This window comes from Protomyctophum parallelum, assembly GCF_964188405.1.
Source record: "Protomyctophum parallelum genome assembly, chromosome: 8".
Taxonomy (NCBI): domain Eukaryota; kingdom Metazoa; phylum Chordata; class Actinopteri; order Myctophiformes; family Myctophidae; genus Protomyctophum; species Protomyctophum parallelum.
Window position 1 is genome coordinate 659,532 of NC_139703.1, and position 14,840 is coordinate 674,371.

At 48.6% G+C, this 14,840-nt stretch overlaps 1 protein-coding gene across 3 annotated transcripts in view; it reads left to right on the top strand.

The window, feature by feature from the left end:
* The window catches only part of tdrd7b (tudor domain containing 7 b), a 37,982-nt gene that overhangs the window by 20,222 nt on the left and 2,920 nt on the right, over window positions 1-14,840 (top strand). For 2 of the 3 annotated variants that reach the window (XM_083770613.1, XM_083770615.1), the window contains 13 exons: window positions 389-594; window positions 917-1,228; window positions 1,727-2,034; window positions 2,342-2,528; window positions 3,365-3,476; window positions 4,425-4,627; window positions 5,980-6,114; window positions 8,156-8,239; window positions 8,784-8,918; window positions 9,672-9,782; window positions 10,200-10,348; window positions 11,007-11,299; window positions 13,600-13,783. In XM_083770613.1, coding sequence (XP_083626739.1) covers window positions 389-594; window positions 917-1,228; window positions 1,727-2,034; window positions 2,342-2,528; window positions 3,365-3,476; window positions 4,425-4,627; window positions 5,980-6,114; window positions 8,156-8,239; window positions 8,784-8,918; window positions 9,672-9,782; window positions 10,200-10,348; window positions 11,007-11,299; window positions 13,600-13,783 — 2,419 coding nt within the window. The remainder of the gene's footprint in view (window positions 1-388; window positions 595-916; window positions 1,229-1,726; window positions 2,035-2,341; window positions 2,529-3,364; window positions 3,477-4,424; window positions 4,628-5,979; window positions 6,115-8,155; window positions 8,240-8,783; window positions 8,919-9,671; window positions 9,783-10,199; window positions 10,349-11,006; window positions 11,300-13,599; window positions 13,784-14,840) is intronic. The other variant, XM_083770614.1, reaches the window with a different exon arrangement.

The window sequence follows — 14,840 nt, forward strand, 5'->3', positions numbered from 1 at the left end:
TCTTAGTCTTAGGTTCAGACAGATCTTAGTCTTAGGTTCAACGCAGCGATCCAGGAATCCCGAGTTGGTGTTGGCTAGACCTCACTCTCGCAGCAAGAAGTCTTAGGTTCAAACAGATCTTAGTCTTGGGTTCACACAGATCTTAGTCTTAGGTTCAGACAGATCTTAGTCTTAGGTTCAGACAGATCTTAGTCTTAGGTTCAGACAGATCTTAGTCTCAGGTTCAGACAGATCTTAGTCTTAGGTTCAGACAGATCTTAGACACCCCCAGACTGCACCACACCCGGGGACCAATATCACCAGTGAATAACGTACGAGTCGTATTGCTACGCCGTTTAATCCAGTCCCTCTTTATTTAGATGTATTTATTTCTGGGCATCTGTTTCAGCTCCTCTGAACCTGAACGAGGGCTGTGGGGGGAGGGGGAGGCCCTACAACCCCCAGCAGGTGCAGGAGCGCCTCAAGGAGATCCTGACCAAGTACAGCAACGGGTTCTGGGTGTCCAAACTGCCTCAGATCTACAGAGAGCTTTACAAGCAGGACCTTCCTGTGGAGGCCGTGAAGGACCTGGAGAGCTGGACACACATCTGCACCGTATGTTAGCCATAACTCATTAAGGACACACATCTGCACCGTATGTTAGCCATAACTCATTAAGGACACACATCTGCACCGTATGTTAGCTATGACTCATTAAGGACACACATCTGCACCGTATGTTAGCTATGACTCATTAAGGACACACATCTGCACCGTATGTTAGCCATAACTCATTAAGGACACACATCTGCACCGTATGTTAGCTATGACTCATTAAGGACACACATTTGCACCGCATGTTCTTGAATTTCAGGGTTATTTTGACTGTGTGTGCGGACACATTGATGACCCCTGACCTCGTCTCTTCTGCCCTCAGGTGGAGAAGCCTGGCAGCAGCAACCCCTCCGAGCTGCTGCTGTACCCGGCCAAGGACCACCAGGCGACGCGACCTCCGACCTCTGCCCACCCCGCGAAGGACCGCCCTCTGCCCTCCCCCGCCCCGCAGAGAGCTCCCGCCACCCCGCCGCCGCGCACGGTCTCCTCGCCCGCCTCCAGCCCCCCCTCCTCCCCCCCGGCCGCACCCACCCTCTGCCCCGAGCTGAGGCAGAAGCTGGAGGAGCTGCTGGTCAACTACTCCAACGGACTGTGGGCGCACGCGCTCCCCAAACTGTTCCAGGACACCTATAAGGTACTCGCGCTCCCCAAACTGTCCCAGGACACCTATAAGGTACACGAGCTCCCCAAACTGTTCCAGGACACCTATAAGGTATTTTAACTGTCCCAGGACACCTATGGCCATGCATGGCCTACTTGGATCATCCATCTTAGATTGTCGTCGCCATAATAATCCATTCTATCCGTTTATTTCAATCGCTTGTATCTCCTATTCCTTGTCCCAAATGGCATTTTTGGTCAAAACAGCGTTTCTTTGACGGCACAGAGCCGACAATGTAGAACTCTCTATTCCCCCGGTTTGGATTCATGTTCCGGTGAATCGGAAATGTGGCTTTTCAAAATAAGAGCTCGACTGGGAAAATGCTGGCGTGAATTAGATCCTATTTTTTCAATAAATGCTAGCAGGCTAAGTGTTAACAGGCTTGTCTCCATTGTGGTATAATTGTGGTACAATATCGGAATCGGTCAGAATCGTGCAGACCTATAATGTATTTCATGTTATTTTACAAAGACCAAACTGCCCGGGCACGTCCTGGAGAACCTGCAGCTCCTTTCCGACATCTGCACCGTGGACTACCCAATGCCCGACAACCCCAAGAGGGCCATCCTGTACCGGAGGAGCGGAGCGTCCGGCTCGGAGGACCAACCCGGCTCGGAGGACCAGGACAACGAGGGGCTCAGCGAGGAGGAGCTGAAGGCCCGCAGGGAGCTGGGCCGACGGCTCAGCAACCAGGCTGTTCCTCCACTGCAGATCCCCCGCGAGGAGTACCCGTCTGTCCTGGTGGTGGAGGCTGGGAACACCAACACAGTTATACTGAGGTACGAGTACTACTACTACTACTACTACTAATACTAATACTAATACTACTACTACTAATACTAGTACTACTAGTAGTACTAGTATTAGAGTCGTACTCCACTGTAACTCTCTGTGCTGGTGGTTCTTCTTCTTCCTGTCCGGCCATCCTCTATATCATCCTGTGGTTGGCACAGGCCAGGTCATCTCCAGGTCAACTCCAGGTCATCTCCAGTACATTGTACTGATGACACACATGCATCAAAGCAGGCTTCATTATCTCTCTCTCTCTGTAATGTAATGTACAGTGGATGTCTCTCGCCCATGCAGGTACATCGGGGAGGACTACTCTCAGGCTCAGGAGAAGATGGAGGACGACATGAGGGAGTTCTACCGCCAGGAGGCCCACAGCGCCCCCTGCAGCCTGTCGTCAGGACAGCTGGCCGCCGTGCGCGCCGAGGAGGAGGACGAGATCCTGAGGGCTCAGGTCTGCGAGGTCCTGGACCTCAAGGTCAAGGTGAGGAGACCTCAAGGTCAACAGGTCTGGAGGCGCGGGTAGCCTGGCCCAGACAGCGTGCTTTCTGGTCTAGAGGGGTGGGTAGCCTGGCCCAGACAGCGTGCTTTCTGGTCTAGAGGGGCGGGTAGCCTGGCCCAGCCAGCGTGCTTTCTGGTCTAGAGGGGCGGGTAGCCTGGCCCAGCCAGCGTGCTTTCTGGTCTAGAGGGGCGGGTAGCCTGGCCCAGCCAGCGTGCTTTCTGGTCTAGAGGGGCGGGTAGCCTGGCCCAGCCAGCGTGCTTTCTGGTCTAGAGGGGTGGATAGCCTGGCCCAGCCAGCGTGCTTTCTGGTCTAGAGGGGTGGGTAGCCTGGCCCAGCCAGCGTGCTTTCTGGTCTAGAGGGGTGGGTAGCCTGGCCCAGCCAACGTGCTTTCTGGTCTAGAGGGGTGGGTAGCCTGGCCCAGCCAGCGTGCTTTCTGGTCTAGAGGGGTGGATAGCCTGGCCCAGCCAGCGTGCTTTCTGGTCTAGAGGGGTGGGTAGCCTGGCCCAGCCAGCGTGCTTTCTGGTCTAGAGGGGTGGGTAGCCTGGCCCAGGCAACGTGCTTTCTGGTCTAGAGGGGCGGGTAAGGTAGCCTGGCCCAGCCAGCGTGCTTTCTGGTCTAGAGGGGCGGGTAGCGAATGGAGCAATGCATTGGATAATATTCAGTAGAACTAAATGTCAGGGAAGGACTAGTGGAGAAGAGATCTAGTAGAACTAAAACTGTGTGTGTGTGTGTGTGTGTGTGTGTGTGTGTGTGTGTGTGTGTGTGTGTGTGTGTGTGTGTGTGTGTGTGTGTGTGTGTGTGTGTGTGTGTGTGTGTAGGTCTACTATGTGGATCATGGCTTCTCAGAGGTCATCAACAAAGCCAAAGTGTTCGACCTTCACGAGAGGTTCTTCAAGCTGCCTTTCCAGGCCACCAAGGTGAAACTAGCTGGTGAGTTGGATTTGAAGACAGACAGACAGACAGACAGACAGACAGACAGACAGACAGACAGACAGACAGTATTCGCGACCTTATTCTTTCGGTCAAGACCCACACTTCATGACCATAGGTGAGAGTAGGAACACTTCATGACCATATATAGAGTAGGAACACTTCATGGCCATATGTGAGAGTAGGAACACTTCATGACCAGTAGGAACACTTCATGATCATATATAGAGTAGGAACACTTCATGACCATAGGTGAGAGTAGCAACACTGCATGACCATAGGTGAGAGTAGGAACACTGTATGACCATAGGTGAGAGTAGGAACACTGTATGACCATAGGTGAGAGTAGGAACACTTCATGACCATTAGGAGAGAGTAGGAACACTTCATGACCATTAGGAGAGAGTAGGAACACTTCATGACCATAGGTGAGAGTAGGAACACTTCATGACCAATAGGTGAGAGTATAGGAACACTTCATGACCATAGAGGTGAGAGTAGGAACACTTCATGACCATAGGTGAGAGTAGGAACACTTCATGACCATAGGTGAGAGTAGGAACACTTCATGACCATAGGTGAGAGTAGGAACACTTCATGACCATAGAGGTGAGAGTAGGAACACTTCATGACCATAGGTGAGAGTAGGAACACTTCATGACCATAGGGGAGAGTAGGAACACTTCATGACCATAGGTGAGAGTAGGAACACTTCATGACCATAGAGGTGAGAGTAGGAACACTTCATGACCATAGGTGAGAGTAGGAACACTTCATGACCATAGGTGAGAGTAGGAACGAAGATTGCTCGGAAGAGACCTTTGCCTTCTGGCTCAGCTCTCTTTTCGTCACAACAGTGCGGTACAGCGACTGCAATAGCTATGTGTATTGTTGTGTGTGTGTGTGTCTGTGTGTGTGTGCGTGTGTGTGTGCGTGCGCGACCTGCAGGTCTGGAGCCGTTCTGTCAGGAACCTGCCGTGCTGAAGAGGTTCGAGGCCATGGCCAGCGGGAGGATCCTATTGGCCGAGATCCTGGAGAGGGGCGGGACCCCGCGGGTGGTCCTGTACGACACGTCGCAGGATGATGATGTCAACATCAACACCGCCTGCATGAGAGCTCTGCAGGACAAGAGCTTAAAGAGCCCCACACAGGTTAGTACCTCTACCACCTACCTACTTCTACCTACCTACCTACCTACCTCTACCTACCTACCTACCTACCTACCTATACCTCTATCTATCTATCTATCTATCTATCTATCTATCTATCTATCTACCCCTATCTATCTATCTACCCCTGTATGAGGCCCTGCAGGACAAGAGCTTAAAGAGCCCCACACAGGTTACTACCTCTACCTACCTACCAGTACCTACCTACCTCTATCTATCTATCTACCTACATCTATCTACCACCTACCTCTACCTACCTACCTCTATCTATCTACCCCTGTATGAGGGCTCTGCAGGACAAGAGCTTAAAGAGCCCCACACAGGTAACTACCTCTATCTACCTACCTCTATCTATCTACCTCTACCTACCTACCTCTATCTATCTACCTCTACCTACCTCTACCTATCTACCCCTGCATGAGAGCTCTGCAGGACAAGAGCTTAAAGAGCCCCACACAGGTTAGTACTTACCTATCTATATACTTGCCTATCTACCTGTATACTACCTCCTAGCCTCTAGGCATGTGGAAAATAATCGATACATCGACACAGACGTGCGCGATGCGAGTGCATCGGTTCATTCACTGTGCGGATACAATTGACGGGTGAAATCTCGATGCATCGTTCGCTTGAGTGCTTGCAATCCAGGGTTGCACCATCAGAAAAGGAAGATAAAACGTTCTCTCTGACATTCAGCGCAGCGCGCTGCAGTGCACACTGAACAGAAGCTACCGCACGACGGTGCAACAAACAGACTATAAAGAGCACCCGCGACTAACAGAAGTGAGCCTCATTAAACAACAGACTAACAGAAGTGAGCCTCATTAAACAACATAAGCACCAACCTTTAGCTTCCCAGGTGTTTGTCCGTTGATCAGTTGTTGACTTTTCACTGTAGCGCTGAGCGCTGCTAATGATCCACACCCTAACCCTAACCCTGACTCACTGTAGCACTGCTAATGATCCACAGCCTAACCCTAACCCTGACTCACTGTAGCACTGCTAATGATCCACACCCTAACCCTGACTCACTGTAGCACTGCTAATGATCCACAGCCTAACCCTAACCCTGACTCACTGTAGCACTGCTAATGATCCACAGCCTAACCCTAACCCTGACTCACTGTAGCACTGCTAATGATCCACAGCCTAACCCTAACCCTGACGCAAATGCCAATCTGCCTTGCGAGTTGCGATCATTAATTTGTAATTAAAGAAAGCTTAAGCTTAGTTCTTAGTTCTTTGCAATATTGATACCACTGCCTCTCTCTCTCTCTCTCTCTCTCTCTCTCTCTCTCTCTCTCTCTCTGTGTGTCTCTATGTCTCTCTCCCAGGTGAACAGTGCCTATATGAATGTGAACATAACCAGTGTGTGTTCTGACGGGGCGATCTACGTCCAGCTGCCGTGTCGAGGTCTGGAGAAACTCACCGACGTCCTGGAGAGGACCGAGAGCTACTTCACCTCACAGGTCAATACCTACCCACTACCCCCTATCCACTACCCACTACCCCCTAACCCCTACCCCTTAGAGAAACTCACCAACGTCCTGGAGAGAACCGAGTACTACTTCACCTCACAGGTACCCACTACCCACTACCCCCTACCCCCTACCCCTTAACGCTACCCCTGGAGAAACTCACCGACGTCCTGGAGAGAACCGAGCACTACTTCACCTCACAGGTCAATACCTACCCCCTACCCTCTACCCCTAACCACTACCCCCTACCCCTTACCCACTACCCCCTAACCCTTAGAGAAACTCACCAACGTCCTGGAGAGAACCGAGCACTACTTCACCTCACAGGTCAGAACCTACCCACTACCCCCTATCCACTACCCACTACCCCTTATCCACTACCCCTTACCCACTACCCCCTAACCCCTACCCACTACCCCCTATCCACTACCCACTACCCCCTAACCCCTAACGCTACCCCTGGAGAGAACCGAGAACTATTTCACCTCACAGATAACGCATGCACGCACAGTTGATCGAATTTAGCAATATTTACACTCAAGCTTTAACCGTCATTGATGTCACGCCTGCGTTGTTTTAAGAACGAGCTGATTACCTAATGTAATCCTGGGCGCTACACTTCCTCCGCCAACCTGGGGAGAGCAACGGACTGACCTCATGCTTCCTTCTATGCATGAGGAATCCAAGCTGCTTCTTTTCACCTGACAGGAGGGGGGGGCACAGGCTGTGTGTGTGTGTGTGTGTGTGTGTGTGTGTGTGTGTGTGTGTGTGTGTGTGTGTGTGTGTGTGTGTGTGTGTGTGTGTGTGTGTGTGTGTGTGTGTCTCCTCTCTGTGCACAGATTGAGATTAGAGCTAATCTGGGAGTGACTGAGACAGTTAATCTTTGGCCAGGGCAGCAGAGCTATAGTTGTGCTGGTATAGAGCACCGAAGTCTGACGTCACTTTCAGTAGAGGGCGTCAGTCCCCAGGTTCATGTATTTGTTTAGTTGCATTGAAATCGCCATAGGAGGATTTTTAGATTGCTTCATATAAGAACTGTGTTTGAAAAATGAACATGTCACCCCGGCCGCTTCACTCATATGGATATGAAGAATCAACTGACTGAGAGAAAACGCTAATGTTACTGCTACTGAATTAGTTAGATTTTCGCTAGAAGCAGACTGTATCATATATGAGTGACTGACTGTTGCAAATGATACAGAGACACTTCCCTAACAATAACGCCGAGACAGCTTGTTTATTTTTGGACCACAACGCTTATAGTAGACGATATTAAGATCACCCCATGTTATTCTCCATAGAGAAATCACTTCCGCGAACCAGGGGAATGGAAGGGATGAGCGAGTTACGTCAGGACTTCGGTGCTCTATTGAGGCCGGTTAACCATGGCGACCCGTTGTGAGCTTGTAGATCGGCTGTTTTGGCCATTGGTTGTACGAGGAACTACAGACCTTATAATAAACTGTGTGAATATTTAGGGCAGCAGTAACAGTTACTATTACTGTATACAGGGTAAGAGTTAGGTTACTATTACTGTATACAGGGTAACAGTTAGGTTACTATTACTGTATACAGGGTAACAGTTAGGTTACTATTACTGTATACAGGGTAACAGTTAGGTTACTATTACTGCATACAGGGTAACAGTTAGGTTACTATTACTGTATACAGGGTAACAGTTAGGTTACTATTACTGCATACAGGGTAACAGTTAGGTTACTATTACTGTATACAGGGTAACAGTTAGGTTACTATTACTGTATACATGGTAACAGTTAGGTTACTATTACTGTATACAGGGTAACAGTTAGGTTACTATTACTGTATACAGGGTAACAGTTTTCAGCTCATACAGTTCAATTTGATTTCCAGTTTTTGGCTATATAGAAGTGTATATTTGTATGTATCTAAATGTTATGATGAAGTGACGTCAGAGCTGCTGGTGTCCAGACCCTTCTAAACATCTCTGTTGTTTCAGGTGACGTCAGAGCTGCTGGTGTCCAGACCCTTCTAAACATCTCTGTTGTTTCAGGTGACGTCAGAGCTGCTGGTGTCCAGACCGTTCTGTGGGAAGTTCTGCCTCGCTCGCTACAAAGGCAACTGGTCCCGAGTGGAGGTGAGTTCTGATTGGTCCCCAGTGGAGGTGAGTTCTGATTGGTCCCCAGTGGAGGTGAGTTCTGATTGGTCCAGAGTGGAGGTGAGTTCTGATTGGTCCAGAGTGGAGGTGAGTTCTGATTGGTCCCGAGTGGAGGTGAGTTCTGATTGGTCCAGAGTGGAGGTGAGTTCTGATTGGTCCAGAGTGGAGGTGAGACTGAAGGCCCACCTCTTCATATTTTATCTATACTACACAGCACATTGTGTATATTTGTTTTCAAACGTGCTTTTTGGATACATTTACCATATACATATTTCTTACGGCATGGTGCTAAAAGCTCCCTAGAACACTGGTTCTCAAATAGAATGTCTGGGTCGCGGAAACAATTTCTATGGCTCACAATAATTCACACATTTTCACAAGTTGAAAACAAAATCCTCCATGGATCTGTTCCCAGATCAGTAACCTCCATGTCTCCAGGGTTCATATTGCGTCTATAATCTGTTCCCAGATCAGTAACCTCCATGTCTCCAGGGTTCATATTGCGTCTATAATCTGTTCCCAGATCAGTAACCTCCATGGATCCAGGGTTCTAGACATCCAGTTCATTGACCTGGGCGTCCAGGCCTCTGTGGAGGTGTTTGAGCTCAGGGAGATCCCGCCGCAGTTCCTACGAGATCTCATGGCCATCCCGCCACAGGTGTGTGTGTGTGTGTGTGTGTGTGTGTGTGTGTGTGTGCAATTGTGCATGCAGTGATGGGGTAGACAATTACAATTTACAATTTAGGCATTTAGCAGACGCTCTTAATCCAGAGCGACTTACATTTAAGCAAGAACAAAAGCATGGCAATACATCACATAAAAACATTTATCATGAAACATGCGTAAGCTAAGAAAGTAATGGAAGCATAATAATAATAAATAATTATTGGGCTAATAATGGAAGCATTGTGTAGCATGTAGCATGGGCCTCAGGCCTTAATGGGGTAATGGAGGCACTGTGTAGCATGTAGCATGAACCTCAGGCCTTAATGGGGTAATGGAAGCATTGTGTAGCATGTAGCATGTGGCATGGGCCTCAGGCCTCACGGGGCTAATAATGGAAGCATTGTGTAGCATGTAGCATGTAGCATGGGCCTCAGGCCTCACTGGGCTAATAATGGAAGCATTGTGTAGCATGTAGCCTGTAGCATGGGCCTCAGGCCTTAATGGGGTAATGGAAGCACTGTGTAGCATGTAGCCTGTAGCATGGGCCTCAGGCCTCACTGGGCTAATAATGGAAGCATTGTGTAGCCTGTAGCATGGGCCTCAGGCCTTAATGGGGTAATGGAAGCACTGTGTAGCATGTAGCCTGTAGCATGGGCCTCAGGCCTCACTGTGCTAATAATGGAAGCATTGTGTAGCATGTAGCATGAACCTCAGGCCTGACTGGGCTAATCATTTCCATCCTCAGGCGGTGAAGTGCTGCCTGGCAGACCTGGCGGTCAGTGTGGGATCCTGGACTCCCGACTCTGTCCAGTGGCTCCGTGAGAAAGTACTGAATACTACAGACTGCAGCATGAAGGTATTTATACACTGTGACTGTAGTATGAGCAGAGCGCGCAAGTACTAGTTTCGCCCAGGACGATATTCGATGCGTATGCACCGTCCCAGCATATGACGTCAGGGTATAACTGGTATAACTAGCTCTCATTGATGACGTAATAAAGATGTGGATTAAAGGACCCAATGACAGAGTGTAATTGGTTTTCGATGGTGACGTAATGACGATATGTTTTAGTGTCGGGAGGATTAAAGGTAATGCTCCTATGTATACATGTATGTAATCCGTATCAGGCACAAGTAGTCATTACGTCATTTGCTGGGACGGTGCATACGCATGGAATATGCTGGGACGGTGCATACGCATCAAAAGTGTCGCAAAGTAACCACAGTATACCGCTAATCAACTTACACTGTCTCTCTGCCCCCCCCCCCCCAGGTTGCCAGAGTGGACGACACTAAGCACTGCATCCACGTTCATCTCTTCACAGACAAGAACTTCCACGACACCGCCCGCAGTATCAACCACCAGATGGCGCAGTCTGACCTGTTCAAACAACAGCCTGACGTCTTCCTCACCAGCCACAGGTCTCTCTACCTCCCTCTCTCTCTCTCTGTCTGCTTTCAGCTTTCTTTGTGAGCTTGTAGATCTGCTATTTTCAAATGACCCAACAAATGTATACAGTATAGAGACTGAAGTGGTTCATGTATGTTTCGTGGTGCCACAACTCCACAGCCCCACTAAGACCTTACCGTAACTCCACAGCCCCACTAAGAGCTTATCGTAACTCCACAGCCCCACTAAGACCTTATCGTAACTCCACAGCCCCACTAAGACCTTATCGTAACTCCACAGCCCCACTAAGAGCTTATCGTAACTCCACAGCCCCACAAAGGCCTTATCGTAACTCCACAGCCCCACAAAGGCCTTACCGTAACTCCACAGCCCCACTAAGGCCTTACCGTAACTCCACAGCCCCACTAAGACCTTACCGTAACTCCACAGCCCCACTAAGACCTTATCGTAACTCCAGAGCCCCACTAAGGCCTTATCGTAACTCCACAGCCCCACTAAGGCCTTATCGTAACTCCACAGCCCCACTAAGGCCTTATCATAACTCCACAGCCCCACTAAGACCTTACCGTAACTCCACAGCCCCACTAAGAGCTTATCGTAACTCCACAGCCCCACTAAGAGCTTATCGTAACTCCACAGCCCCACTAAGGCCTTATCGTAACTCCACAGCCCCACTAAGAGCTCCACGGACGGCAACTCCTCCCCTAAGACCTCCAACGGCAGCAACGCCACCGCGCCCAGCCCGGCCAAGGCTCATGTGAGGAGGGTCCCCTCTGGAGGCCCCGGGGGGCCCCGGGGAGGAGGAGGAGGGGGAGGAGGCCCCGGGGGGCCCCGAGGGGGAGGTCCCGGGGGGCCCCGAGGGGGAGGAGGCAGCAGCAACATGGCGGCCCCCCCACCAGGAGCTCCCTCGTCTCCCCTGCCATCTCTCCACCTGCCTCCCCTGTTGGAGCTTCCACCAGCAGGTATGTCCTCCCCTGTTGGAGCTTCCATTAGTAGGTATGTCCTCCCCTGTTAGAGCTTCCACCAGCAGGTATGTGAGAGCCTTACATTTGAGCCAAGGACATTTGTCCACATTTCCATGGTCAATTGATGTTGGCACCATTAGGAGAAATAACAGGTTGTATTGATGTTGGTACCATTAGGAGAGATAACAGGCTGTATTGATGTTGGTACCATTAGGAGAGATTACAGGCTGTATTGATGTTGGTACCATTAGGAGAGATAACCGGCTGTATTGATGTTGGCACCATTAGGAGAGATAACAGGCTGTATTGATGTTGGTACCATTAGGAGAGATAACAGGCTGTATTGATGTTGGTACCATTAGGATAGATTACAGGCTGTATTGATGTTGGTACCATTAGGAGAGATAACAGGCTGTATTGATGTTGGTACCATTAGGAGAGATTACAGGCTGTATTGATGTTGGTACCATTAGGAGAGATTACAGGCTATATTGATGTTGGTACCATTAGGAGAGATAACCGGCTGTATTGATGTTGGCACCATTAGGAGAGATAACAGGCTGTATTGATGTTGGTACCATTAGGAGAGATTACAGGCTGTATTGATGTTGGTACCATTAGGAGAGATTACAGGCTGTATTGATGTTGGCACCATTAGGAGAGATTACAGGCTGTATTGATGTTGGCACCATTAGGAGAGATTACAGGCTGTATTGATGTTGACACCATTAGGAGAGATAACAGGTTGTATTGATGTTGGTACCATTAGGAGAGATAACAGGCTGTATTGATGTTGGTACCATTAGGAGAGATTACAGGCTGTATTGATGTTGGTACCATTAGGAGAGATTACAGGCTATATTGATGTTGGTACCATTAGGAGAGATAACCGGCTGTATTGATGTTGGCACCATTAGGAGAAATAACAGGTTGTATTGATGTTGGCACCATTAGGAGAGATAACAGGCTGTATTGATTTTGGTACCATTAGGAGAGATAACAGGCTGTATTGATGTTGGTACCATTAGGATAGATAACAGGCTGTATTGATGTTGGCACCATTAGGAGAGATAACAGGCTGTATTGATTTTGGTACCATTAGGAGAGATTACAGGCTGTATTGATGTTGGTACCATTAGGAGAGATAACAGGCTGTATTGATGTTGGCACCATTAGGAGAAATAACAGGTTGTATTGATGTTGGCACCATTAGGAGAAATAACAGGTTGTATTGATGTTGGCACCATTAGGAGAAATAACAGGCTGTATTGATGTTGGTACCATTAGGAGAGATAACAGGCTGTATTGATGTTGGTACCATTAGGAGAGATAACAGGCTGTATTGATGTTGGCACCATTAGGAGAAATAACAGGTTGTATTGATGTTGGCACCATTAGGAGAGATAACAGGCTGTATTGATGTTGGCACCATTAGGAGAGATAACAGGCTGTATTGATGTTGGCACCATTAGGAGAAATAACAGGTTGTATTGATGTTGGCACCATTAGGAGAGATAACAGGCTGTATTGATGTTGGCACCATTAGGAGAGATAACAGGTTGTATTGATGTTGGCACCATTAGGAGAGATAACAGGTTGTATTGATGTTGGCACCATTAGGAGAGATAACAGGCTGTATTGATGTTGGCACCATTAGGAGAGATAACAGGCTGTATTGATGTTGGCACCATTAGGAGAAATAACAGGCTGTATTGATGTTGGCACCATTAGGAGAAATAACAGGCTGTATTGATGTTGGCACCATTAGGAGAGATAACAGGCTGTATTGATGTTGGCACGATTAGGAGAAATAACAGGCTGTATTGATGTCGGTACCATTAGGAGAGATTACAGGCAAATGTTAATCAAAATAACAATTCTTCTACATTATCTGATTGTTGCGAACGCAGTGAGCCACTTACTATGACAGCAGGGGCTGAGTGTCTGTGTGTGTGTGTGTCACGCTGTGTGGTGTCACGCTGTTACACCACCGGCCCGCCACCAGAGGGCGCAGCTGTGGCACGCACGCACGCACGCACACACACACACACACACACACACACACACACACACACACACACACACAGGGCGCAGCTGTAGCACACACACACACAACCACACACACACGAGCTGCGTTCGCTTCACGCGTTTGCGCGTCTTACTTGTGTATTATACTCTTTATAGTATAGTCGATCATTATAGTTGATGAGATGTCCTTTTCCCCCGCAGGCAACAACATGGACATCTATGTGTCGGTGACCTGTTCTAAGATGTAATAAGGGTCCATTTGGTTACAGGTAACAACATGGACATCTACGTGTCGGTGGCTTGCCATCCAGGACACTTTGTGGTCCAGCCCTGGAGGGACATGTACAAGCTGGTGGTTCTGATGGGAGAGATGATCCTCTACTACAACAAGACAGAGGAGAAAGCCCTCAGCGTCCAGAAGAACCACATCTACGCTGCCAAGGTGGACAACAAGTGAGTTCATGAGTTAGTTAGTGAATTAGTGAGTTAGTTAGTGAATTAGTGAGTTAGTTAGTGAATTAGTGAGTTAGTTAGTGAATTAGTCAGTTAGTTAGTGAATTAGTGAGTTAGTTAGTTAGTGAGTTAATGTTCTGCCTGGGGGAGGCTTTCAGGACTATAGTCTGGGTTCCAGTCTGATTCACTGTTAGGTCAGGACTATAGTCTGGGTTCCAGTCTGATTCACTGTTAGGTCAGGACTATAGTCTGGGTTCCAGTCTGATTCACTGTTAGGTCAGGACTATAGTCTGGGTTCCAGTCTGGTTCACTGTGTTAGCTCATCGACAATGAAAGGAGAAATTAGGTCAAATGTCCGCAAAATATGACGTACATTTGGCAACAGGCATTCTGATTAGCCAGTATGAGATGCATGATGATATACGTTGATTAGAGCGCCCCCTTTTTTAAGTACATTTGAGAATATTGAACTTAAATGAATACAAATAAACAAATGAATGAATTGAATTTATTTTATGAATTAAGCTATATAACACCCGATATCGATCTGGCTGACTCAACTATGATTGTCGCTAATCGGTACCGATTAGTGATGTGGACGACTCAGGTAAGATGTGTCAGAGCAGAGCCGTTTATTCTACGACAGATGACAAGCAAGGCAAGAGTTTTTGAGGCGCCAGCCTCTCCTAATGCCCAGCGTATTGATGCTTTGATTGGCTGAGCACGGAATGTGATGTCTGAGAGCAGCCTGATTCTGTTTCTATATAGATCGTGTGTTGATGAAGCGTGTGCTGACCAACTGAAAATAATGGAGGCGGGCTGCTGTTTTGACGCGCGGCGGTCGCAGACGGTGTGTGATGGGCTTCAGTTGGCATCGTGTGTTGGTGAAGGGTGTTCTGACCAGGGGGGCAGTCAGACAGATATTTTGTGAAGCCACTAAGGAAATCGTAGTTCATATAATGGCCTGTTGTGGCGCTGTCATTGGACCCAGAAAAACCCATAGCCCCATAGAAGTCCATGTATTTGGGCCCAACTTCACCTAGACTGTATTACCTTA